We start from the raw sequence: 25,388 nt of genomic DNA on the forward strand, positions 1-25,388 counted from the left end.
TAGGAACCCCAAATTTAGGCCAAAAAACTCATTTTATAATTTTTGCAAGATTCCTGCAGAGATTTGTCATTTTGTGTAACTTTGCAAATTTAACACTTAAAGTTTAAAAATACACCAAAAGATGGAAGATGAAGGTCTATTTTATAAGAGTTTGCAGGAAGGTGGGTTTCCATGCATGACCCTTGTACGATAACCTGTTATTTTGAACAATAAGTAGAGCGCGGTTTTGTGCGTAGATTTTACAAGACGATGTATCAATCTTCACACTAAATAGAGTTAAGGTAATTTTACCTTAAAATCATCCTAATTGACCTCAACTGTTAAGGTAGATTTGACTTTCCTTAACTGACATTATAACCAAAGCTAACTGTACCTGAACTTTACCTGAAAAGTTAAAGCCTCACTACCTTTAAATAACCTTAAATTTTACTCTAATTTACCTCAAAATTACCTTCATTAATTACCTTAACATTACCCCAAAAATTCCGGATGTATTCGGAAACCACCGGCCCGCCAGGGGCAACCTAAAATACGGGCAACCCAAAATTTTTCGGCTTACTTGACCTCACTTTCAAAATTCGGCTTGCTTGCCTACCGGCTTGCTTGACCGCCACCATAGTAAACTATAGAGGTAAGTTAAAGCAAAGTTAGGGGTATAACCAGTAGAAATCGACTGCTACACTTAAAAAAATGATATTCCGGAACAAGTTGGGGCTATAATTGCTGAAATTAAAATGATGGTGATGGCGTTGGTCTACCTTAAGTTCAAAATAATGCAAAATCGTTCCAAAAGTTAAATTCTTTAGCTGGCTGCTTTCAATTTCTACCTCCAATGAACTGTTTCTGCTATTAATAACATAACGTTTTTTTCTCACATTCGATTATTTTGCTTTGAAACGATAATTTAAACGTTAATAAAAACTCTTTCTAAATAATTTGAACTCTGAACTTTGCGGAAATTTCCGTACATATTTTACATCGATGTAGTTCCTGATGGAAAAAGATGCTGCAGCCCGATAAGGAAAATTAAGAGGTTGACAGCGAAAAAATTAGCACTATTCACTGTGTGTTGCAGAAAAGGAGGCTGGAATTTTATTAACGCAAAGGATCAAAATTATAATTGCTCAAAAAGAATACTATAAAAGTCTCTAAATAAATCACCAGGGAGAGAAAAAAATTGCAATACTTGTAAGGTGTTCCTTCAGCGTCGTCTAGCTAACTTACCAAATCTGTTATTGGAGCATAATGTTTGAAGTTGCCCTTGAAGTTTTTGCCCATGTTTTAAGATTGGTATAAAATAAGGAACGTGGACTATGTGCTTTGCACAAACTTTTCTTTATTTTTGAGAAGATTATGAGAATATCATAGTTACTTCTCGTCAACAAGTCAATTTTAGTTTTTCTGTACAATCACTAACAGGATATACAGAAACCAGACACGAATAACTTACCGCTCAAGAGATTGTGCTTCATTATGCACTGTATGTCAGTTTAACATGAGCAAAATTGCAATTTTCAACAGATTTTTGTTAGTTTTTCAAGCTCCTTTTATTCTGCTAGTCACGTGCTTTTACATGTCAAACTGCAACTTTGATTTCTTGTAGAAAAAGATGTCGACAGATTGTGAACGGTTTTCCATAACATCTGCTTTTCTGCGTAAGTTTGATGTCATTGGAAGTTTCTCAATTATGTAGAAGTTTTGTCGAAAAATCTGTATCAATATCAAGTTCATTTGAAAACCAATCGCAAAAAATTTGATGCAAAATTGTTAAATCGCAATATTGTTTTGCTGATGATGAGATAGTTTGAGTTTGAGTTTCACTTCTTGTATGCTCATTACGTACTAACAATAGTTACTTAAAATAATTGTTGGCGTAAGTGAACATATCAATTTGACTGCGATGGAATTTAGCATTAAATTTCACTTGTCATTCTTTTCTAACTTCACTGCTTGGTTCGACCTTCATTTTACTTGTTTGGAGTGACGCTTAGCCTCAACATCGCTTCAAATAATAGTTACTAAATATAAATGTTGGCAAAAGTGAACAAATATATGTGACTGCGATGGAATGTAGCATTCAATTTCGCTTGTCATTCTATGCTAACTTCACTGCTTGATTCGACTTTTAATTTTTTTATTTAGCGTGACGCCTAGCCTCAAAAGTCATTTTTTAAATTCCTGCACAATTTTTTTGAGCAGTATTTGAAATTTGAAAGTTTTCTATCTCTTCCTGATTTGGTAGACAATTACGCCAAAAATGTGGATGAGTGGGGTCGGAACATTATGTGTGAACGCACATTACTGAGCCTCCTTGTTGTTTTCTCGACGTTTTTTAATTATGCTCCATTAACTTCATGATTTGCCAAGTTAGCTAGAAGAAGCTAGAAGAACACATTACAATTATTGCAATTTTTGTCTTTCCCTGGTGATTTATTTAGAGACTTTTATAGTTTTCTTTTTGAGCCGTTCTAATTTAGATCCTTTGCGTTACTAAAATTCCAGCCTCCTTTTTTGCAACACACAGTGAATAGTGCTAATTTTTTCGCTGTCAACCTCTTCATTTTCCTTATCTGTCTGCAGCATCGTTTTCCATCAGGAACTACATCGATGTAAAATATGTACGGAAATTTCCGCAAAGTTCAAATTATTGAGAACTTACTTTGAAAGCTTCAAAGCCCTTTCCAAATATTTGGATGTTGTTTACAGGACGTTTTAAAAAACAAATGAATTCCAAAGACATAGTTACCATGACAATGAGATTCTAGGATAAATGTACAATTTAGTTATTGTTTAGTTGTGGTAAATGGTATTTATTAACTAACGTTTAAATTATCGTTTGAAAGCGAAATAATCGAATACGAGAAAAAACGATATGTTATTAATAGCAGAAACAGTTCATTGGAGGTAGAAATTGAAAGCAGCCAGCTAAAGAATTTAACTTTTGGAACGATTTTGCATTATTTTGAACTTAAGGAAGACCAATGCCATCACCGTCATTTTAATTTCAGCAATTATAGCCCCAACTTGTTCCGGAATATCATTTTTTTAAGTGTAGCAGTCGATTTCTACTGGTTATACCCCTAACTTTGCTTTAACTTACCTCTATAGTTTACTATGGTGGCGGTCAAGCAAGCCGGTAGGCAAGCAAGCCGAATTTTGAAAGTGAGGTCAAGTAAGCCGAAAAATTTTGGGTTGCCCGTATTTTAGGTTGCCCCTGGCGGGCCGGTGGTTTCCGAATACATCCGGAATTTTTGGGGTAATGTTAAGGTAATTAATGAAGGTAATTTTGAGGTAAATTAGAGTAAAATTTAAGGTTATTTAAAGGTAGTGAGGCTTTAACTTTTCAGGTAAAGTTCAGGTACAGTTAGCTTTGGTTATAATGTCAGTTAAGGAAAGTCAAATCTACCTTAACAGTTGAGGTCAATTAGGATGTTTTTTAAGGTAAAATTACCTTAACTTTATTTAGTGTGAAGATTGATGCATCGTCTTGTAAGATCTTCGCACAAAACCGCGCTCTACTTATCTTTCAAAATAACAGGTTATCGTACAAGGGTCATGCATGGCAACCCACCTTCCGGCAAACTCTTATAAAATAGACCTTCATCTTCCATTTTTTTGTGTATTTTTAAACGTTAAGTGTTAAATTTGCAAAGTTACACAAAATGACAATTCTCTGCAGGAATCTTGCAACAATTGTAAAATGAATTTTTTGGCCTAAATTTGGGGTTCCTAAACATGAGGCGTTTTTGCTGTTTAGTTGAATCTGAACTTGATTTAGAGTGTAGGCGTCTAATGATGTTCTTAGATCGCATGCTCCATGCTCAACTATAACATAGAGAACACATGATGTCCATAGTGACAGCCTTTTGTACTAACTGTGAAAAGTGGTATCAACTTCAATTATTATCATCCAAATCGTTTAGTAAATATATTTACGCTCGATACTGATCCAAAAAAAAATAGCCGAGCAAATTGGACTCTCTGTGTCGACAACAAAGAGGTACGGTCTTTGTCTTATACGTCAATTATTCAGAAGTTTCATCAAAGTGAATCTTTGATTTTGAAAATCAAGGTCAAATTTTTCAGTTTTTCAATAGTTTTTATCGAAATGCTATAATGAGTAAAATGATAATGTGCTCAGACTATAAGTTTTCTTTTACGAAAAATGTGGTTCTGGCGACTTTTTGTATTCCAAGGCCATTGCTTTCTGATGACACAAAAGACAAAAACTTTTTTCTAATACACATAAGGATTCAAACGTTTGAACACGTGTTAAAGACGCACTTATAAACTCAAAATTTTAAGGTGTGTTGAAATTGGGAGAGTTTTAGTTAACTTTAAACGATTAATGGTATAAGAGAAGATAAATGCAAAAATTCTTAAAATTTTTTTTACATGCAAAGACAAGTTATTCGGAGATAGAAGATTAATTTAAATCTGAAATCAACCGATGTAGACTGTCGTTTTCAATTCAAATCCTATATAGCCTACTAAAATCTACTTTCTATAATTTTTCTAAAATTTTAAAGTAAAGATTGCGCTAAGCTGACAGCTATTTTAGAATTAAAAAAGAATGATACAAAAGAATTATACACCCTATTTCAAACGGTTGAACAAAAATGACGCATAGAAAGTTCGGTATGTCCAGTTTTCCTTATAATAAATCGTCGGTATGTTCGGTCTCTTAGATTCGGCATTTTTGATTTCTCAGATTCGGTATGTTTTGTTCTTTACGTTCCATTTAAACCTTCTTTAAACGTTCTTTACGTTCTTTACGTCCCGTATGTTCCATTTAAATGTCAGACAATCGTCAGTATGTTCATTTTTTAGATTCCGTATGTTCGATTTAAATGTAAGATGATCGGATAATCGTCAGTATGTTCGGTTTCTTAGATTTGCTATGTTTAGATTCTAACGTATGAATTGTGGTATGCTCAGTTTTTTGGATTCGCTCTTTTCATTTTCTAAGAACCGGTTTGTTTGGTTCTTTTTCAAATACGAATTTTTTTCTATTTTTTTCCATTTCTTTTATTTTAGTTAAGTCTAACCTATTTTGTTTTCAACTTATAGTGTCGATAATTAAAGAATCAATCGATATATTTGTGATCAGTGCGAAAAAACTGATAGATTGAGTTTCTTCTATTGTTAAACCAACTTTAAACAAAATAAAACTATGTAAAATCCAAGAAGTCCTATCCCCTCTTAAAATATAATTAAGGTGGAAATTGAGGCTGAACTTACTGTAGAATCAATATTGCGTTGGGTTAGTAATGAGAAAGACTCAACCCCACTGGAATACAGGAAAATGAGCATATTCTAACATCTTGAGTTTCTTATCTTTTTGATTTAAGCTACACTATGGTACTAAAAAGCTAGTTACTTCATGATTTTTCTTTATACGCGAACATCATTTGATTAAAACTGGCACTAAGTTTCGAGATTTTTTTCTAATTTCTTCCTCTTGATCAGAAAAAAGGTGCTTTGCTCTTTTACAGTTTGCCAGTTTACTATTTTAAAAAATGTAAGACTTTCATGGACAATATTACATATCCGCTTGAATTTTTGTTCCTGTGAAAAGTTATTAACGTTATCCTGAAAAGTAACAAGATCAAGGCCACGAAAATCGAACAGAAAGCACCCACAAAGAAACATTTGTAGACAATTCTATATAGCTCTAAAAATCCAATTTTCAGGGGATATAAGTAACTCCTCTTCGCAAGAGTGGTCATTTTATAGGCCAGAAATTAGATTATATGTTTTTTACACTTCTCAGTGTGACATAATTTTAGTAATTCAAGGTAAAAAAAAAGCGCTGGTTTATATTTTTAAAAAGTCAAGATCCAATTGCCTTTAGCCCTTAGTCCCGAAAATTTGTAAGAATTGAGCTGATATGCGCTGAATTTTCAATAATTTCGGCGAATAAATCTTGGATAAAAATGAGCTGAAATGCAATATTTAGCAAATTTCTTACAAGAATTTTAGAAAGTTCTTCAACCCGGCCTACCATGTGTTCTCAGAGTTACTAAATTAACTACTAAATTAATTCCCAAGTACGTATAAAAATCAGGGTTTTTTGAAAATATCATTCAAAGTTTAGCAAAATGTGGTCACCATGTGTAAGAGAAACCAATTTTTCAGTTTCTTCCCCAAACCTATATTCTTTAGCATAATTTCTTTTCTGATACGAAACACTAGGTCTATTCTGAGTTACGTACACATCATAAATTATTACGTACACACCCATTTAAGTGCACATTCATTACCCGGGCCGAGGATTTTGCCGAAAAATAACGGGGAAAAGAGTGTAAAGAGTGTAAAAATAATATTTTTACACCGTTAGTGCCCCCCCCCCTATTAAGAGTGGAATTACCTGTTAAAGTGTAATTTTAGTGGTGTAATTTTAAGATTTAACTGCGTTGAATTTATGTAAGATCTACGCTAAATTCAACGCAAAACATGTAAGATCTACGCTAAATTCAACGCAAAATATGTAAGATCTACGCTAAAATTCAACGCAAAACTATGTAAGATTGGCGTTGAATGCGTTAAATTTATGTAAGATCTACGCTCAAGCGTTGATCATACATAAATTCAACGCATACTACGCCAATCTTACATAATTTTGCGTTTTTTAGCTTTGACACCTGGCTGGATTTTCACTGGCATTTACTTCTACACAAAACCAAAAAGTGCATTATCAGGGCAACAACAAATTTCTGTTTTTTTTGTGCGGAGCCTGGATAAGATTTAAGATTTACACCCATTCAGAAGAAGGAAATAAGTGGCCAAAACAGGGTAATTGTAGTGTTTTTCTAAGAGTGTAATTTCTTCAAAATTGCGGTGTATTTCTAAGAGTGTAATCGCTTCAAAATTACACTTTTCACTCTTTTCCCCACTAAAAATTGGACGAAGGAGTGTAATCAAAAGTAATTTTTAAGAGTGTAAAAAGAGTGGATTAAAGAGTGTAAAGAGTGTAAAAAGAGTGTAATTTTTACAAAATTGCACTCTTACACTCTTTTCCCCGCTATTTATGAGTGGAAAAGGCTTTACACCCTTAATCTCGCCTAATAACGGTGGACTAGGGGTGGACACCTCGGCTCGGGTAATAATTTCAGTGGTTCCATGCAGGGATCGTACTAGGGAAAACTATATGATTTGTTTCACATCAGATTTGGTTCGTGCCTGAAATTTAACAAATGGCATGGCAAAAAATAAGCTTTTTCTAGTTGAAAAATAGCGGGCAATCCATTTGTTTTGATAAAACACCCAAGGCACATGCAATCAATATTAGGCGATGTTCCAAAAGATCCTATCAAATTGTGGATTTTCAACAAAAAACTCAGTGACGTTTTTAAAACAGGCGATAATCCTTAAGCGGCCACTCGGTTCGATACTCCTCCAAAATGGACTGATGAAATTTGTAATGTAATTTGTACTTGAGCACTAACCGAAAACGAATTTATTAACATTATTATATAGTTCAGTTTGTGATCAGCAGGATTCATAGCCGAAAACCTGATGTACAAGGAATACTGTTCAGTCAACTTGTCTATCTATAAAGCTGCGTAATCATAATATTACTGTTCAAATTGCAGCACATTAAATTTTTCTGGCGATTAGTAGGGGTCACTTCAGTATCAAGCTTCCCAGGTTTTCGCTTAGATTTTTTGTAACGAATATCTGAGCTGCAGATGTTGAGATCCCAAGCAGAATTGAGAGTCTCAGTTTGGTACATTATCACTTGACTTTCATTTTTTTCTCGCAGTTCCTATACTAAAATAAACTGGATTTTTTTTGCTGTAGTAAGTTTATTTTTTTGATGTTACTGTGATATAGTCATACAGTGGTCATTGTCATTTGTAGTGCCAAATCCCTTAAGTTCATAATCTTAAATTTAGTTCGGTTTAGTCATTTTTATTTTTGTTCAATCTTGATCTGAAGACCAAATCTTCCTTGTTCATGCCTGTTAATTTGTTTACTTTAATGTCGTGATTTATTTGTCTGATCATGCTGTCTGTAAACTTGTTTTGCCGCAAATTTCATTTTAAAGTTATGATATGTTAAGATCAAATCGCTGATCAAATATCTTTAGTTCGTATTTATTCATTCTCTTGAATCTAAATTCGATTTTCAGTTGACTCTCTCTTATTTCGAATTTTGCTGCGCAGATCGCTCAATTCAAAATATCTGATATAACCCTAATTTCACTAAGCGAAATACAAGTTCAAAAGTTTACGTTGTAATCGCGACGCGAATACCACTGAAAAAAAGAGGCTCAGAAAGATTAGTCTATTTAATATAAAATTAGTAGTGGAAACTCTTCGCGAAATCACTAAATATTTTGCGTTAGCTAAAAATGTAATTTCGCTCATCAAACACTCTCGACTACAGAAAACGATTTCTGTACGACATGGCGCAGCCAGCACGCGAATCACGCAAGACCCCACCTTCAATTGAACCGTTTTGGGAACGGGCTACATTGGACCCTCCAATAAGATGGGAGAAGTGGCGAATCCAAGTGAAGCTAGCAATTCTTGCAAGAGAGAACATAACGCTGGACACACTACTTCAACCAAAGCCAACACACGTACGACTACCGGCAGAGACGAAATATGAAATGACCATCGAGGATGCAACAGAGCAAACAGAATGGGATCGTCAAATCAGCAACACTCAGTTGAAGCTTCAATGGGAATTGAAATGCAAAAAAATCACGGAGGCAGGTGTCTTGTGTGGCAAAAGACCATGGCCCTTATGTGATCAGAAGTGCGTTTCATATCTCTATCTCAGTATTGGAACGGAAGGAAGACGTCTTTTAACGCACAAATTTCCCCATGATAACATCTACGACCTTTCTACTCTCAAACTTTGGGAAATGATGGAAATAGCTTTCGTTCGACCTCGAAACATCACTTTCGACCGCTATGTTTTTTTCTCGAGGAAACAGAAAAAGGGCGAAACGGTAGTACAATTCTACATTATTTTGAAAGAATTAGCAGAAAGTTGTGATTTCGAAAATCGTGAGGAAGTGATAATCAGAAATATTTTCATCACCAATATGTTAGATGACGATATTCAACTCCTTCGTGATACAGTAGAGCCTGACAGAGCCCTCAATATAGCTGTCAATATGGAGTTGGGACATCAAATCCAACAACAAATATCTTCCAACAACAACAACAACGACAATGCAAATGGCAACACAATCAATGCAATACAATCATTCAATAGATTCCGCGGCGCGAATGCCAGTGTAAATCAGTCGGCAGAATTTCATTCAAACGAACAGCGAAAGGCCAGTGTAGAGGTTGTGGCCAGAATTGGACTTCAACACATCGTCAGGTTTGCCCTGCTTTGGGTAAGAAATGTAATCACTGTGGTCTGCTCAAATATTTCGCAAAGGTATTTCGGAAAAAATTTGATAACACAAAAAGTTCTCGTCAAGATACTCGCATCAATAACGTAGAAAATTCTGAAAATGCAGAATAATCGGAAAGTCAATATGTTATTTTTATTAACAACAATGAACAGTATATTTCTGAATACGACTCTCCTGACGACAATTATGTTGCAATGGTGGAAAACCTTAATACACCGCCGATCACTTTGCAAAACATAACAATAACAATTGGAAAAACGGACAGCCATTTGTTTCTTGATTCTGGTAATGGGTGCACTATCATTAATATGTCACCTGCTAAGGAGATAATGTTTAACTGTATGCAAGCACAATGGTAAAAAAAACCACTCGAACTTGAATTCTTCTCTAACGATATAGTTGAAACACTCGGAACATTGAAAACACCAGTTAGCTGTAATTATTGGAAAATTCGAAAAGCAAAAATCTTGGTAGTCGCAGACGGTTTTTGACCTATTTTTCGACGTGATCTATTTGATCAATTAGGAATAACTATTTCACAAAAGCCTTGCCCAAAAACAGAAGTAAATACGGTCGAAACACCTTGTGTAATAAAACGTTCTCTAGCTAAAGAAATTCCGGAATTAATTTCGAGAATTGGAAAATCAAAACATCACATTGTCAAGTTTCATAGAATTTATCGTGTCACACATCAAAAAGGGAGAAAAATACCGATCCATCTTCAACCAAAAGTAAAAATCAAACTGAAAAAGTTACTAAATGAAGGACATATTGAAAAATTATCAAATTATTCTGACCAGTTTTTCATTTCCCCAATTGTTATCTCAGTCAAAGGGACCAATCAATCAAAACAGCCTTAGATTCGAAGATCTTGAACAAATCAATTCATAAAAATAAGTACCAGATGCCAAATACCGATTTTTGATTCAAACCATTTCACAATCACTGTCAAATGCATCGCAAGAAACGGCCTTTTTACGACATTAGATATGCAGTACGCTTTTAGCCAATTAATTTTGCATAACGCTACGGCTCGCCATTGTAATTTTAATATTGTCAGCGGGGATATGACTGGCACTTACCGCTTTAAAACGGAGTTTTATGGATTAACGGATATGACTGCCGAATTTCAGAAAGCAACCGATTGTACGCTCGCTGGCCTGACTAATACATTTTGTTTTCTGGACGATATTCTGATAGCGAGTAGAGGTAGAATTGAACATCCTCTCGACCTTGAACAAAAATGTTCAATAAAAATTGACCAGGAAAATCTTCGAATTAATTGAGCAAAATGCCATTTTGCGAAAGATCAAATTGAATGGCTCGGACATCGTATCACTCAATCGGGAAAAATACCATTATCACCTAAAACAGACGCCATTGAAAAATTATCATCACCTTCAAATCTCAAAAATTTGCCACCTTTTAGGGGATCAGTACATGATCTAGGCAAATTTGTACCAAACGTGTCTCAAATGTGTCACCTACTTAGACCTCTACTTAATAAAAATACAAAAATTTGTCTGGACACATGAGCATGAACACTATTTAAAATTGATAAAAACGAAAATAGCAGAAACAACGGAAAATAAACACTTTAACCCGGATCTGGAAAAACGAATAAAATGCGATGCCTCTCGAAAAAGCTCGGGCTGTGCATTAGAACAGCGAACTCCGAACGGATGGCATACATTTGCCTTTACATCGCGTTTCCTAAATTCAGTTGAAGATCGATATAGCATTAATGAGCTTGTATTATTGGGTGTCGTTCTGTCCATTTAACATTTCAAATATTACTTTTATGGTACCCTTTGCAGTTATAACGGATCACAGAGCATTATTATCTATAATGAGAGAAAACAGAGCTAACAAATCTTATAATAGTCGTCTTAAACATTGGGTCGATAGACTTTTACTTTTTGATTTCTCAATAGATCATCTCCCTGGCTCGAAAATGGGACTGGTAGATTATATTTTGCGCGAGCCTCAACAAAAAGCTGTTAATATTTACACTTATGATGAGCAATTCATAGTTGCCAAATTGGACGCAATTAAGCGCAGTGCGAAACGCTTTTTATTGCATGCTGAAAATTATAGTGGTTTAAAGGCTCAAAATCCACTTATAAAACCGGCCTCGAAAAATCCGCATTCCAATGACAAAATTTGCAGCGCATTTGAACCACGAAATCGTGAATATTCTGAAATTACGCAAATACCAATACAATAAGCGAATTAACAGCAAATAACTCCCATTCTAATGACAAAATCGAGAACGCCAACATTCCTCAATCGCTTTTTGCCTTAAATCACTCTACCGATCAGTTGGATAAAGAATTCAATAATTTTCAACGAATTGCTATAGCTTTCACAACGTTTTGATGATGTCGCAATCTGATGAGGAAACACTTCTGCAAATTAAGCACTCTACTCCATCCAAAGTACGCTTCGCCCATGATGCAGGCCCATCTACAGCCCCATCAGTACCAGCTACACCTTCTACCCCAAATACGGATACAACGACAGTGACATCACCCTCAACAGACGACCTCTACACCGACGCTTTTAACTTTGCCTTGTCGAAAATCTGCTCAAGTACGCTCATGGCAAGTCTCACTTCAATAGATGCAATCCTCAAGGAATTTAGCGATTGCATACTAACAGACAACGAGGACAGGTGCCGTCAGATCAGAATCTGCACACAAAGCTTTTGGAAAGATCTCCACTTCAAAAACGGCTGTGTGTCGACGATCGGATTGAAATCCCCAACTCTATAAAAGAAGACGCCTATGTGGAAGCGATCCATGCCACACATCCCGGGAGTTAGGGGATGACGAAAATGGCGGTAGTTGCATGGTGGCCGTACATGCATCGGGACATCATCACAAAAACGGCCAAATGTAACCATTGCGTCAAAATCGGTCAAAATTTAAAGTCTGTCATTCCTTCTAGCAAATGGGCACCATTGAAATTATGTAAAGTACCAAATGAGGAAATTCAAATTGACTTTGGCGGACCAATTTATAATGAATAGAATCAAGAAGTTTATTTTCTCTTATGCATAGATCGGTTCTCTAAATTGCCAACAGCAGGAGGTATTTGACAGAGCAAACGCCAAAAATATTTTTTTTAAAAATTTTTTCAAGAGTATAATTTGCTACAAGGAATTCCCCGTACGATTAGATTAGATCAAGCGCAGTGCCAAATTGGCCATCAAATTAAAGCCTTTTGTAATCAAAATAATATACAGTTAATTGAAGCTCCAATACACAGAACGCAGAGCACTTGGGCTAGTTGATAGGCTAATACAAACAATCAAGAATAGTTTAGCTTGTATTGAAAAAGCGGCGCTAAATCACTTTAATTTGAAAGCATAGAAACTCAATTATTTATCAACTCCGCATATGTCGCCAAAAGTCAATTAATATTTCACCGTTTGAAGCGAATTTTGGTAGCAAAGCAAGTATTCCACTTAGTAATATCTCAACTGAGCCTGATCCTGGTACTCTTTCATATAAACCAATTTTGAAAAAAATATTTAGACATGGAGACAGTTCACTGGGACGAGTTAATCTCAGATGAGCAGTGGGACAATGATGCAAGGAGCGATATCGATCTTGAAAAGAGTACAGATCAACGCAGCAAGGACGCTGTGAGAAGGTGCAACGAAGACCCTAATAAAGAGTCAAAAGTAATCGCACACCCAGATGTTGGTTAAGCAATACCTATGACTGAGGCTTCACTGATATTGAAAAAAGCGAAGAAAAGGCCAAAGAATAAGCGTTCTAAAAAGAGTCTGGACGGACTTTACGAGGTACTAGCACCCGGTTCCTCTGTGATCAAATCCGATGCATACACATCAATGATAAAAGAACCAGGAAAACGGGAGGTGACAATAAGAAACTCTGATTTAGCTAAATTTTGGAACGAAAGCAGAAAGGCAGACAGACCTATAAAATTACGCTGACAGGAGACCCAAAGTAACACCGGGAAAAATTACGGAAGACTTTATCAACCAACACAACAAAGAAGCAAGTCAAAAAATAAAAAGAGAACAAAAAGATTAAACATAAAAGAATGGCTGATGACATGAGTGCAGTTTCGTCCATCCTTTCGAATGTTTCCACAGCATTAGGGGTACGCATATCGACGAAACCAAAGAAAGCGATAGTCCCCGCACCGCCACAGCCACCTACAGAAAGGGCGACCAACTTTGCAACGCCAATGACACTGCCACAGACATCTATCGTAATCGCTGAGCCGCCGACACGACCAAAACGAAAGACAGCTTCAAAAGCTACAGAAGCCTTACAGCCATCACGTAAACGTAAACGCTCGTCCGCAACTATAACAGAGTCGGACGAATCACTAGCATCAACACACATTTGTCCGCCAACTGTATCCTCCACTTCTGCACCCTCGAGACAAAAGCGAAGCCAAATGAGTAAGCAGCAACAGATACAAAATAAATCCATTGTGTCAACAATTCAAAAAACAGCTGCTCGTAATCAAAATGAAGAAACAGATTTCTCAGTAGGCCCCTGCTCGCCAGTCCAAACGTTTCCGACACAATACTATGTCTCCTCGAATTATGAAGGATCTGAACATTCAATGACAGTTCGTGAGGTGGAATGCACTTATGAAAGTGACTCTGACTAAATAAAACACTTCACAAACATTACACTATTATTTATAGCAACCAGTACATATTTTATTAACTTTCTCATAAACATACTTCGTTGTTATTTTTGTTGAGAGGAAAATGTGATATAGTCATACAAAGGTCATTGTCATTTGTAGTGCTAAATCCAATATTTTCATTTAACTTTAAATTTAGTTCAGTTTAGTCATTTATTATTTTTGTCCGATCTTGATCTGAAGATCAAATGTTCATTTTTCATCCCTGTTAATTTGTTTACTTCAATGTCGTGATTTATTTGTCTGATCATGCTGTCTGTAAACTTGTTTTGCCGCAAATTTCATTTTAAAGTTATGATATGTTAAGATCAAATCGCTGATCAAATATCTTTAGTTCGTATTTATTCATTCTCTTGAATCTAAATTCGATTTTCAATTGACTCTCTCTTATTTCGAATTTTGCTGCTCAGTTCGCTCAATTCAAAATGTCTGATATAATCCTAATTTCTCTAGGCGAAATACAAGTCTAAAAGTTTACGTTGTAATCGCGACGATAATACCACACAAAAGTGAGGCCCAGAAAGATTAGTCTTTTAAATACAAATTTAATAGTGGAAACGCTCCGCGAGATCACAAAATATTTCGCGTTAACTATAATCAAACACACTCGACTACAGAAAACGATTTCTGTACGACACTTACCCTCTAAAACTCTCTCGAGTAAAATCACTCGATTTTTCTCGTGCGATGAAAAGTTACACATTTATTAGCGTAAAAAATTTGTCTCGTGTGATTTCAAACGAGAAAAAATTTCTCGTGTAATAATAAATTACACGGTTTTTCTTGTGAACGAGCGTTCAAGCAAAAAAGCAACTTTTAAAAGGAAATTTGTTTCGCAAGCAGTTTTTCTAGTTGCTGTATTGAAAAGTCACAAAGTGAACACTGAAGTAATATATTTCATGAACGCTCAGTCTGGTGTCATTGTTGAAACCCAGAAAATATCAACCTAGATTAGACTTGACCAGTTTTCTGACTTTTGTCTTTGTGAATCACGCGAAAAATTATGAAATTAAGGCCTATAGGCTTCTGTAAAAACGAACGATTTATCATGTATGTCATTTTTTTCCTTTAAAATCGTTTGGCAATACGTGATTTTTTTTGTGTTAATCACACGCGATTTAGTGTATTTTGAAAATTGTATCTTCTTTACCTTTAGATATAAAGACATAGCTGGATGAATCCAGAACGCTGTAGGCCTGAGGTATTTTTGATAAAAGAGATCTCAGCTCCATATGGCATCAATTTTACCCTAAAAGTATTGACGAGTGCCAAGCTACCAGCATATAGATGGACCCGCCTGTAATTTTTTTCAAAAAGTAAAAGAAATTTTAAATTAAAAAATTAGTTAACTGTGCAATTAATTACATTTCAAAAAACAGAATTTTTTTGAAGATATTAGAAGTGGCAAGTTTTATGGTCTGAGGTTAAGGGAAGATATCATTACTTGTTGTAAAATTTTTGAGTCTTTCCCGTTATAGCTCCCACGAAATTATAGCCTCCCATTATAATATATTTACCATGCTTATAAGCCATCTGATCAATAAGTGGGGGGGGGGGGGTGGGGGTATAACGAGAAACACCCAGAAGTTCAAATTTTTCGTTCCTTGAAAGCCCATTTTTGTGAGACACATTTAATGAAGAAGCAAAAAATCGTCGCCCAATGGTACGATTTATTAAATTTTTGAAATGAAAAGCTGATCAAAAACACTGGTTCGGTTGTATATTGCTGAAAAGTAAGAAAAATGACAGACAGACTTTTGCTGACGTCATTTTGCTTTTATTAGACTACTACATCTTAGTTAAGCAATATTTGGACTAGAAAATCCATCCGTCTAAATTCATAACAATTGTTAACTGTCTTTTTTGCGTTTCTCTCCGAATAGAAATTAGAGACCCCTAATTTTCTGTCCAATAAAGGTGCATTCAAAACTTTTTTCTTTGAGAGAAAAATTTTGGCCCCCGACAGCTGAGCATTTGCAAAAAAACGGTTTGCTAGCGACTTCACGAGACATTGAAAAACGGGCAAAGTAGGGGGACTCTTAAAGCTGTTGTTTTTATCTTCCTTGCTTTGAAATTGAATTTCGATAACAACATGATGCCACCATGTCGACAATAAGGTCTTCGCTTCATTTTTTTTACCCTAGACCAAGTATCTAAGCTATTGATATAATAACTCATCTAGTTCTTAATAAACCATTCCGTAGTGCAGAAAATGACGCGCACTTCCTTGTTCAATCTTCCCCGATTTTTTGATCAACTGTCATTTTAATATAAGAGAGTGAATAATAGAAGAAAACTGGTGAGCAGAGGAACTGTTTGCTGACTCTAGGCTAGGGTTTTTCCCGAGCTCCCTCCCGAACTAAGGAAAACTGTGTTTAAAAACTGTCATTAAAACATAGTCCTATTCAATCTTAACGTATAACTATGAGCAAAATGAATTACCTAATAAAAGTCTTTTTCACTTTTAACATTGCGAATTTTTTTTTAATCTTGTCAAATTAGTTTACCAGGATAGCATTTCTACGCTACAATATCAATTGGATTTTCAAAAAACATTTTCGAGTGCCCAGGAAAAAGGCCGCAATACGAGGAAGAAATTTTTTAAATATAAATAAACATTGTTGTTGCCCATTTAATATTGCTGACATCCTGAGAACTCAAATCAAAAGTCAAAAGGCTTTTTAAAACACCAGAAATTTTGTTAAGTGCAGCAATATTTACTATACTTAACTGAAAAACACCAAAAAAGTAAATAGAAAATTAAAACGTTTAAATTTTATTTATAAATATACGGCCTTGCCGATTTTTGATATCAGTTTTTTAGTTGCTTCTGGGTTTTTTTCAGTGTACTTTACCATGATTATCTTTGAGCCAGTCAATTTTAGTCTGACCCAAAAAGTGTGCAAACACTTTTAAAAGTCAATTTTTTTGCAACATAGTTTTTTTGGAGCTTTCAGCGTGAAAATAATATTGCTGTAATGTTACTGTAAAGGCTGCCAAGAGTTCAGTCCAAGAAAATATGAAAGAGAACGTTGAAAAACATAAGCATAAGAACCTATAGATTTGTTGTTCACGTAAGGTGCACAGAAAATCTGTTTTAAACTCTAACTTTAAATCAATGAAACTCAACAATTGTCAATGGAACCCCCAAAACTTCGCTAAATGCAACTAATGAGTACTGAATATATATATGAACCACGCTTAGAAACGATTTTTTTTAAAAAAACACGATTAGAAACCGCAATATTATGTAAGATCTACACTTTGAAGCGCCAAAATTATGTGCAACGTTATGTTACAGTCCGATTTATAAAGAGTGCGATTTTTAAGTTAATTATGGTTATGTGGCACAGTGGTAGAAGAAGCAACAATTTTGCAGGAGGTCAGTTGTTCGAGGTTTCTGCGGAGAGGTCTAAGCATTCTCTTTTTAAAATCAACTCTAAACTCAACGTAAAATTAATATAAGATCTACGCTAATTTCAACGCAAAATATGTAAGATGAGCGGTAACTAGCTTTGACAAGTCAGAAAATTCACCGCAATTTTCTTACATAATTTTGCGTTAAATGCGTTGAATTTATGTCTCTGAATTCAACGCAAAATTATGTTTAAAAAATGTTTTGACTTTTCCAACTTTTCAACGCTAGTTGCCGCTTATCTCACATAATTTTGGCAAATTTCCTCGGCCCGGGAATTAATATAAAGGAAATGTCTTCAACGAGGGCCAAACAAAGACTTTTAAAATTTTAATATCCAGTATTTTTTTACGAAAAAAAACAGCTTGTTAAGAATTGGAGAATCACAATAACGTTGGTTTGTATTCGTAGTTTTTTAGGTTGAATTTTACCGATAATTGGCAGAACTTAACAATGGAAACTGTTGAACTACAGACCATGTTTGCCTTTGTGCTACTGTTGTTGATGGCAGTTAAAAACACTGTAGCTTTTGGGCAAAGAGATTGTAAGTCTGGCACAAAATATCTGGACTCTACTGGATATAGAGAATGCTTTGCACTCGTTGACGTCTCATCAGGTCCATACACACACGATCAGGCTCTTCAAAAGTGTCAGGATAGCTTCAGTGATGGGACTCTTGTTTACGTCCAGAAAAAAGTAAGTTTTACTCGAAAACTAAATCGACATTGCATCTGCATTTTTCCTCTTTTCAGGCACGTCACCCCCCCCCCCCCCCCCCGATCTACATGATCAACCCCCTCGGTGGTGATCCCAGATCCAGACCAAAATCAGACCATTGACCACTTTTGCGCGCTCGAATCAATTCCCAGACTGTGTAATTTCGGTCTGGAAGCACACCGTGTGCGTTCGACTTCGGTCTGATCAGAGGTCAATTCCGTCTGGTACCTCGACCTAGGTTGCACGTGCGCTTGGAGTGCAAAAAATACCCGCCCAATGAAAAACGAACATTATCTCCATCCTAAAACAGATAAGTGTACTTGTCCCATCATTCGGATCTTTTCCGTTTGTGCCCCCCCAGCTTAGTGGGCGCATATTATTTGCAGCCCCCAGACGCACGTGCAAAATTTTTACATAGTGATTTACTATGTAATGGCACGTGCTCTGTAACTGGGGGGCGCATAACATGCTGGAGGGGCACAAACGGAAAAGATCCCATCATTCTTATGTAATGGCAGACGTTTAAATAAGCACATTTGAACTTCAAAACTACTATTATTTTCGGATCTTTTCCGTTTGTGCCCCCCCAGTACGTTATGCTCCCCCAGTTACAGAGCACGTGCCATTACATAGTAAATCACTATGTAAAAATATTGCACGTGCGTCTGGGGGGTGCAAATAATATGCGCCCACTAAGCTGGGGGGGCACAAACGGAAAAGATCCATATTTTCAATAGAAAATGTGCAAATTTACTTCAATTTGAAGCGGAACTTCAGTGCCAAAGTTTTAAAGAGAAGAGTCTCTCCCATTATAGCCCCCTCCCCCGCGCTAGTGGTCATATAACTTATAAACCACCAATCATAGTAAATATACCGCAATAGGTGCCTATAATTTCGCGGGTGGACTATAGTCTTGGAAAGGTCCCAAAAAAATTCAACCATCGTAAACTCGGCAAAAAAGCTTTACGTTTTAATGTTTTTCAAATAAAAAAGGTAAATAAAACATTTAATTGACAATTAACTTGGTTAACATAACGGTGGTTATCAATACAACAGATCAACAGTTTATAAATCTCATTTCATCAGCGTTTTTTATTTTTCCACGTGTAAAATGATTGATTTTATTCTCCCCACTTTGGTCAGGTAAGAATAAAAATAGTAGAACTGCACAATAATAAGGCTAACGTTTGCTGCAATCGACTTAGCGGCTCATCATAAAAGGACCAATCTGGACACTTCTTATTCTGAATTGGTAAATAAATCTGACCAAAAAGAGCGAGTCAAAATCATTAAAGCAGACAATTTGATCATATCTGTCGACAACAGTAATGGATCAAGCATCTCCCCTCCGATCGTTCGAGAACCCAAAAAGCAAAGTAGTCAACTAGGGAGTCCCTGCCAACAACATTGCCGCAGATCCCCGAATAGCGGTGGTTGACAAGAATTGCATGAGTGTACAGAAAGCTACAGACAACCCCTGCGCTAACAAAGAACGGTTGTCACTTAACACAGCCAACCGCTTGAGAGTTTTTTTTGAAGGTTGCTGATATGCCACTAAGGACTTCAATTGGAACGGGAACAAAAGTGATTCCCATTTTTGAGCAGTTATTGTCGTGGAGGCAATATTCTTGTTCATCTGCTCCATCAAGCGCGTATCCTGCCTTTGTAGCCGCATTAGTGAAAGATTTCTTTTGCAGCGACGAAGTAACAGTTACATCAAATGTAGCAGGTTTCCCCGCTTTCCAAGTCGGGACAAAGATGTCTCCGGGGCGTAATTGTCTTTCTGGCATGAGGTTCTTTTTTTCAACTACTGGTGAGAGGTTCTCAGATGAGCAAGCACACACTATTTTATCTCGAATTCGGTCATGTCTTGCAATTGCATCTCCTCGACAGTGACACGCAATGGCATGAACCCCATAGATGTCAGGAACTCCTGCTTTACAGAACGGGCACTTCCTTTCGGTGTCGTAGACAGGGACACCCAACCTGTACTTTGCACAAATTCTAAACTCATTTGGTGGCATATGAAGCCTAAGAGCAGGAATGGGGGACCAGACAACCAAGCTCCAGCATGTCGAACAGACAATGAGAGAAGTCGGGCGGATTCTATCTCACAAGCTAGATCCTCTTTGACACCATGAAGTTTTTCATTATTAAGCGCTTGTTGGATCGTCTTGTGCGAAAAGCTTGAAACATTCAGTTGTGCTCTACTTGAATAAAGATCCTGAAAAACTTGGCCGTTTTTGGGCTTTCGCCAGTTATTTTTGAAATAAGATCCTCAGAGGAGAGAACAGAACCAACGTACGATGCTTTATACTGGTCTTGGCATTGGCGAATAAAAAGTGTATCATGTTCTTTGTTCTTTTTCGATTTCCATATCATGACTACCATATTATAATTTCTATAAATACGAACATACTACACAAATTATATGGAAAAATTCGAAAATATAATTAGTTTGCTTTTTTCAAAAAAATAATTTTTTTTGGGTATATTGTATCGTTAAATTCAGCGGGTTTCAATTCATTCCTTACAAAAGTTCAGCTTATTTCAACTCATCATTAAGTTTTTGGTAATGAAAATTTTGAAAATTCAGCGCGTTTCAGCAGATTGACTACATAGTGTTGGAAAATTTCTCAACCCGATTATATTGCGGTAGAAGACTTAGAAAAATTCCAAAACAGCCATTAACCAATTTAATGGAATCCATTAATTTAGTCCTAGATCAAATTACATTTGCAACAAATTGTCGTGCTCGATGCTAGGTTAGTGAAATGTACTTTTGTTTGCTAATCGGTTCGTAATTTATTGGGAACAAAAAAAAAGCAAAAACGCTACTTCGTTTGCTCAATTCAACAAATATAAGCATATACAAAAATAAACCATCGTATTGAAACAATTACTACACTGCGACGTTCAATTCAAAAACTGTTTGAGATGACAAGGACACGGGTCGATGTCTCAACGTTAAAAAAGGTAGAATTTTTGTTGAATGCGGTGAATGGTTGTAAGAGTTGCTGCTTTGGTGCCCAAGGCAACGAAAACGATGAAAAAACATTCAAGGCTAAAATCTGCGGATCTTACGCCAATTAACCGGTACAAATCATTGCAATACGTTTTGCAGTCTACTTTTGCAAGAATTTTGATTTTTAATGTTAAAAATTATTTTCATCATTTCCTTTTACGCTGAGTGACACGCGGCGTAGAAGAAGTGGCTGACATGAAAGAACTTAGAGTTTAGAACTTAGAGTTTCATAAGAATTCCGATCAAAGCGCTAAAAATAAGAGGCTCAGCAATTTACTAAAAATATTACTAAAATTCACCTGTAAAAACCGTATATCTTTCAAAAAAGTCACCATCGAATTCATCGCAGAATTCATTGCTAAAAAGTTCGGGCACTCTGCTGAAACTTGTTTTCACGGCAGTTCTTACTTACTTTTTATACAAAAACGTTACGCGGGCGTGATTTGATGGTCTTTTAGCAGGTTTTCTCGGCTTAGTTTAAAGATCGAAGGCGGTCAATAGCCTATTTCCAACCTCCAAAAAACCAATAATTACTAAAAAAAATCTTAATTAATACAACGCGTCGTTAGTTTAATTTTTCATACATCTTTTTCTAAATTTATACGAATAATGGAATGTTTTATACGCCCATAGAAGTATTACGAATAAATTCATTTAGCAGAAACAGGGCTTGTTTTTTTTACTTAGTAGCACAAGCTTCCAAAAGCAATCCGTGTTACCAAATGGAAATTATGATGTGCAAGCGCTGAATCATCAAGGGCAAATTTTGTTTCCTTGTATTTTGTTTTTTTAAGTTGTTTGAAGAAGAATTTTGTATAAACATCTTTTGCCCAGCAGGTTTTTTCAAAAGTTGATTTTAACCTAATTGTTTTTGCTCGCTTTACCATTGGTGATTTAATTGAAAGCAGCAGACTTTCTGCTCTTGAATTGACATCTGGTCAGATTTTGTGCAGTTAAAATTGGACTGTAGGGTGTCTCAAACGTCTCTAAAACCGTGACGCACTTGTGATTGGACTTTTTGCACATTTGTTTTTATAGTTTCCTAACAAAAATGCTAATTGAGAGCGTCAGGACAGTCGAGAACGCCTTTTATCTTCAAGTCTAAGTCAAGAACACAGTTTTACAACGAGCCGAGCCAAAGTTTGCTCCCGTTTGTTTTTTTTTCAAAATTTCAGTTTCAACTTAATTCGAGGATATTCTATTTAGTCGAGCCAAATATTTTTCATGAGTTAGATTGTTGGAAGAGCCCCGTTCACCCGTCATAGAACTTTTTTCGATTTCATACTTGGTCATGTATGGTTCTTAGCTATCATTCTAATTCAAATATGATTTATTATTAGTCATCGAAAGATTGTATATGATTTCCTGGAAATCCTAAAGGAATCATGCAAAAATTTTGAAAACCCAACAAAATTATATAGATTTTTTCGTTGTAAGTTCAAAAGCTTATTTATAAATTCTAAAATCAAATCAATCAAATAATCAATCGTTAATAAATCATTCAAGGCCTTATTTGACACATAAAACAATCAATTATGTCAAAATCTCGTGGAATTTAGTGAGAGGGCCCTTAATTTTAATATATCGTATGTGCAGCCTGCGCTTGACTCTATGTGTGAGTTAAAACAAGTTTGGGTTGTATACCTATTTACAACATGATTTCTAAAGCAGCAAAATTTTTACACGTTTTCTTTAAATGCGCTTTTATAGGTCAGAATTTGTTACACAGAATGTCAAAATTTTAGTCGTATAGACAATTACGAAGTCTTTTGGAGGATCACACACTGATGCTGGGGAATCAGTAATAGACTCCTTATCAAAAAAATGCAAACGCACGCGGCAGGAAAAAGAAGGTTGCATTGGTAATCGTTGGTACCCATACAAGATGCAGATATAAATTAGGCAATCGTAAAAAGATCATATATGATTTCTTTGGTTTAACAGTTGGATCCTACTAAGAACAACGCACAAAATTTATTCAATCAATGTTTCTTGAGCGCGATCATGAGATTTAAGTCCAAATTCATAAAAAGTTTATTATTATCAGCGGGAGCTCCAAACAATTCTGAATTGGGCGGTCGGAGAGGGTCTTCCGACAGATAGCGTGTCAGGTTTCTGGCTGAGCTACAAAAGAACAAAATCGGCAGCGATGCCAGCCAGCGGAGTTTTGGACGAAGATACCATTAAGACCAGAAAAGACAAGTTTCTTTTCCAGCTTCCATGGTCATCCTTCGGCTCCTCTGCCTATCATCTGTGGAGAGACGATACACAACCTGGCGATGCTATGGACGCCCGTGATGAGCAATGCACGGCTCAGAGTTGGCCCGGAGAACAGCCAGAGTATCTTGGAATTGATGACTTTGAATGCAATGGTATAGTGATGCATAATGCTATTTGTCAAGTTCCGATGGAAGAAGATGACGACGATGATGATACTGACGATGATCATCACGAACCCGCGAGTGACACAAGTGGTGATACTGATGATGGTACTGATGATGGTCAATAAACAATACCAAACTGATCTGTGCATAAAATATTTTTAAATCTATTTCCCCGAGTCAACGGTGGTGGCTATCAATTACTTAAAAAATAGGAGAATACTTTAATATTATTTTTTTGTAACTAATCATAAAAATGTTGTTCTTCCTCATGCATTAAGATAATACGAAGTCAAACGTAAGGACAATAACAATTTTCACTTCAAAACATGACATATTTACACAAATCAATGAAAATTCTCTCTTGTGAAATCAGATTTTTTCACGTGTCACGAAAAATTACGCAAAATTACACAACTTTGACCAATATTCATATTTCTAACAGAAAAAAAATCTGACAATTCTTAAAATATCGATCAAAATTATTACACCTCTGCATTGTGAAGAAACTAGATTTGTAATATGCCTTCGAAGCCTACTCTCTTCAACACCCTACAATAATTTCAATTAAATCACTTGGGTTGGGCCAGGTTTCGCTGTTTCGTAATTCTCTGAGACAATAAATTAGGTTTGTAATACTATTTAGGCAAAACAAAGCAAAGCAGGATCACAAACATACCCGGCAGATTGCCGGAAAATAGCCGCCGTTGATTCCCATAAACAAAATTGGGATTGAAAGAAGAGAAAAAAACTGGTGAAAAAATGATTTTTGTACAAACAATTTTAAAATGCGAACTTTTTTGATGTTATTTTGGAGCTGAACATGCTCCTGTTCCGTAGTGAGACCATACAGGGGCTAGTATCAATACCAATGAGCATTAGAGATGGTAAGTAAGAACAAAGTTCGAGTAACGGGCATCTAAAAACGGGCTTTATCCCGTTTCCATTCCTGATTTTGTTTTCTTTTTGGATACTGACTCTGTTCATTTTGAATTGCTTTGCTGAGCAAATGCTGTCTAAAAACACTTTTAGCAGAATGAGAAAAGAGTGAAACTGGCCTAGAGAAGTTAAAAAGATTTCAAGCAAAATGTCGAAGAGGCGGCAAAATGAGGTAAAGCGAAGAATTTTTAATCGACGAAGTAAAAAAGCATAACAGGACAAGTCCTGACGTACAATTTAAAGAATTTGCATTGACTAAATGGAAAAATAAAACTGGCACAGACTAAGAATGGATTGGGAAAACCATTTCCAAAAAAATCAGATGAAAGAAAAAACAGAAAAATCAATGTCAAAATGCCTCATGTTAACAAAAAAAACCACTAGCGAGGAGTGGAAAATTGTTTCAAAGAAAAAAACTGGCCCTAGAATGACTCTGAATGGATTGGGAAAACCATTTAGAAAAAAATCCGATTCAAAAAATAGAAAAGAACCAAAGTGAAAATGCCGCAAGTGAACAAAAAACCATTAGCTAGAAAGCGATTTTTTTTCAAACACCGTTTTCTCACTCTACTTTAAAATTAGAGCGAAAAAAATTCACACCGCAAAACCACTCGCTTTTTAGCTCCACTTCCTGTTTCGGCGTGACCAAAATCACTACTCCAATTTGACTTCAAGAATCATGAAAATCTGTGAACAGATCTTAAAAAAGACAAAGTCTTCATGGCTCAGATTTTTTCAACAAATTCCTCTCCTTCCATTGCTTAACGGGGAGGGGGCGATTGTTAAATAGGATTGAGGCAATCAATTTATTTACCAGTCGAAGAGGGGAACTGACTT

The 25,388-nt window shown here is 35.9% G+C and overlaps 1 protein-coding gene across 2 annotated transcripts; it reads left to right on the forward strand.

The window, feature by feature from the left end:
• The first annotated feature begins 3,915 nt into the window (after positions 1-3,915).
• LOC142352078 (uncharacterized) lies at positions 3,916-23,779 on the forward strand. 2 transcript variants are annotated; one of them, XM_075404441.1, is made up of 3 exons: positions 3,916-4,000; positions 17,909-18,185; positions 23,279-23,779. In XM_075404441.1, exons 2-3 carry the CDS (start codon positions 17,943-17,945, stop codon positions 23,738-23,740), a joined length of 705 nt encoding a protein of 234 aa, XP_075260556.1. In that variant the 5' UTR covers positions 3,916-4,000; positions 17,909-17,942; the 3' UTR covers positions 23,741-23,779. The 2 variants fall into 2 exon arrangements, with proteins under 2 accessions (XP_075260556.1, XP_075260562.1); XM_075404447.1 differs by lacking the exon at positions 3,916-4,000 and having other exon boundaries at positions 17,905-18,185.
• The last annotated feature ends 1,609 nt before the right edge of the window (positions 23,780-25,388 follow it).

This window comes from Convolutriloba macropyga, chromosome 1 (assembly GCF_964194025.1).
Source record: "Convolutriloba macropyga chromosome 1, txConMacr16.3, whole genome shotgun sequence".
In the NCBI taxonomy this organism is placed as follows: Eukaryota; Metazoa; Xenacoelomorpha; order Acoela; family Convolutidae; genus Convolutriloba; species Convolutriloba macropyga.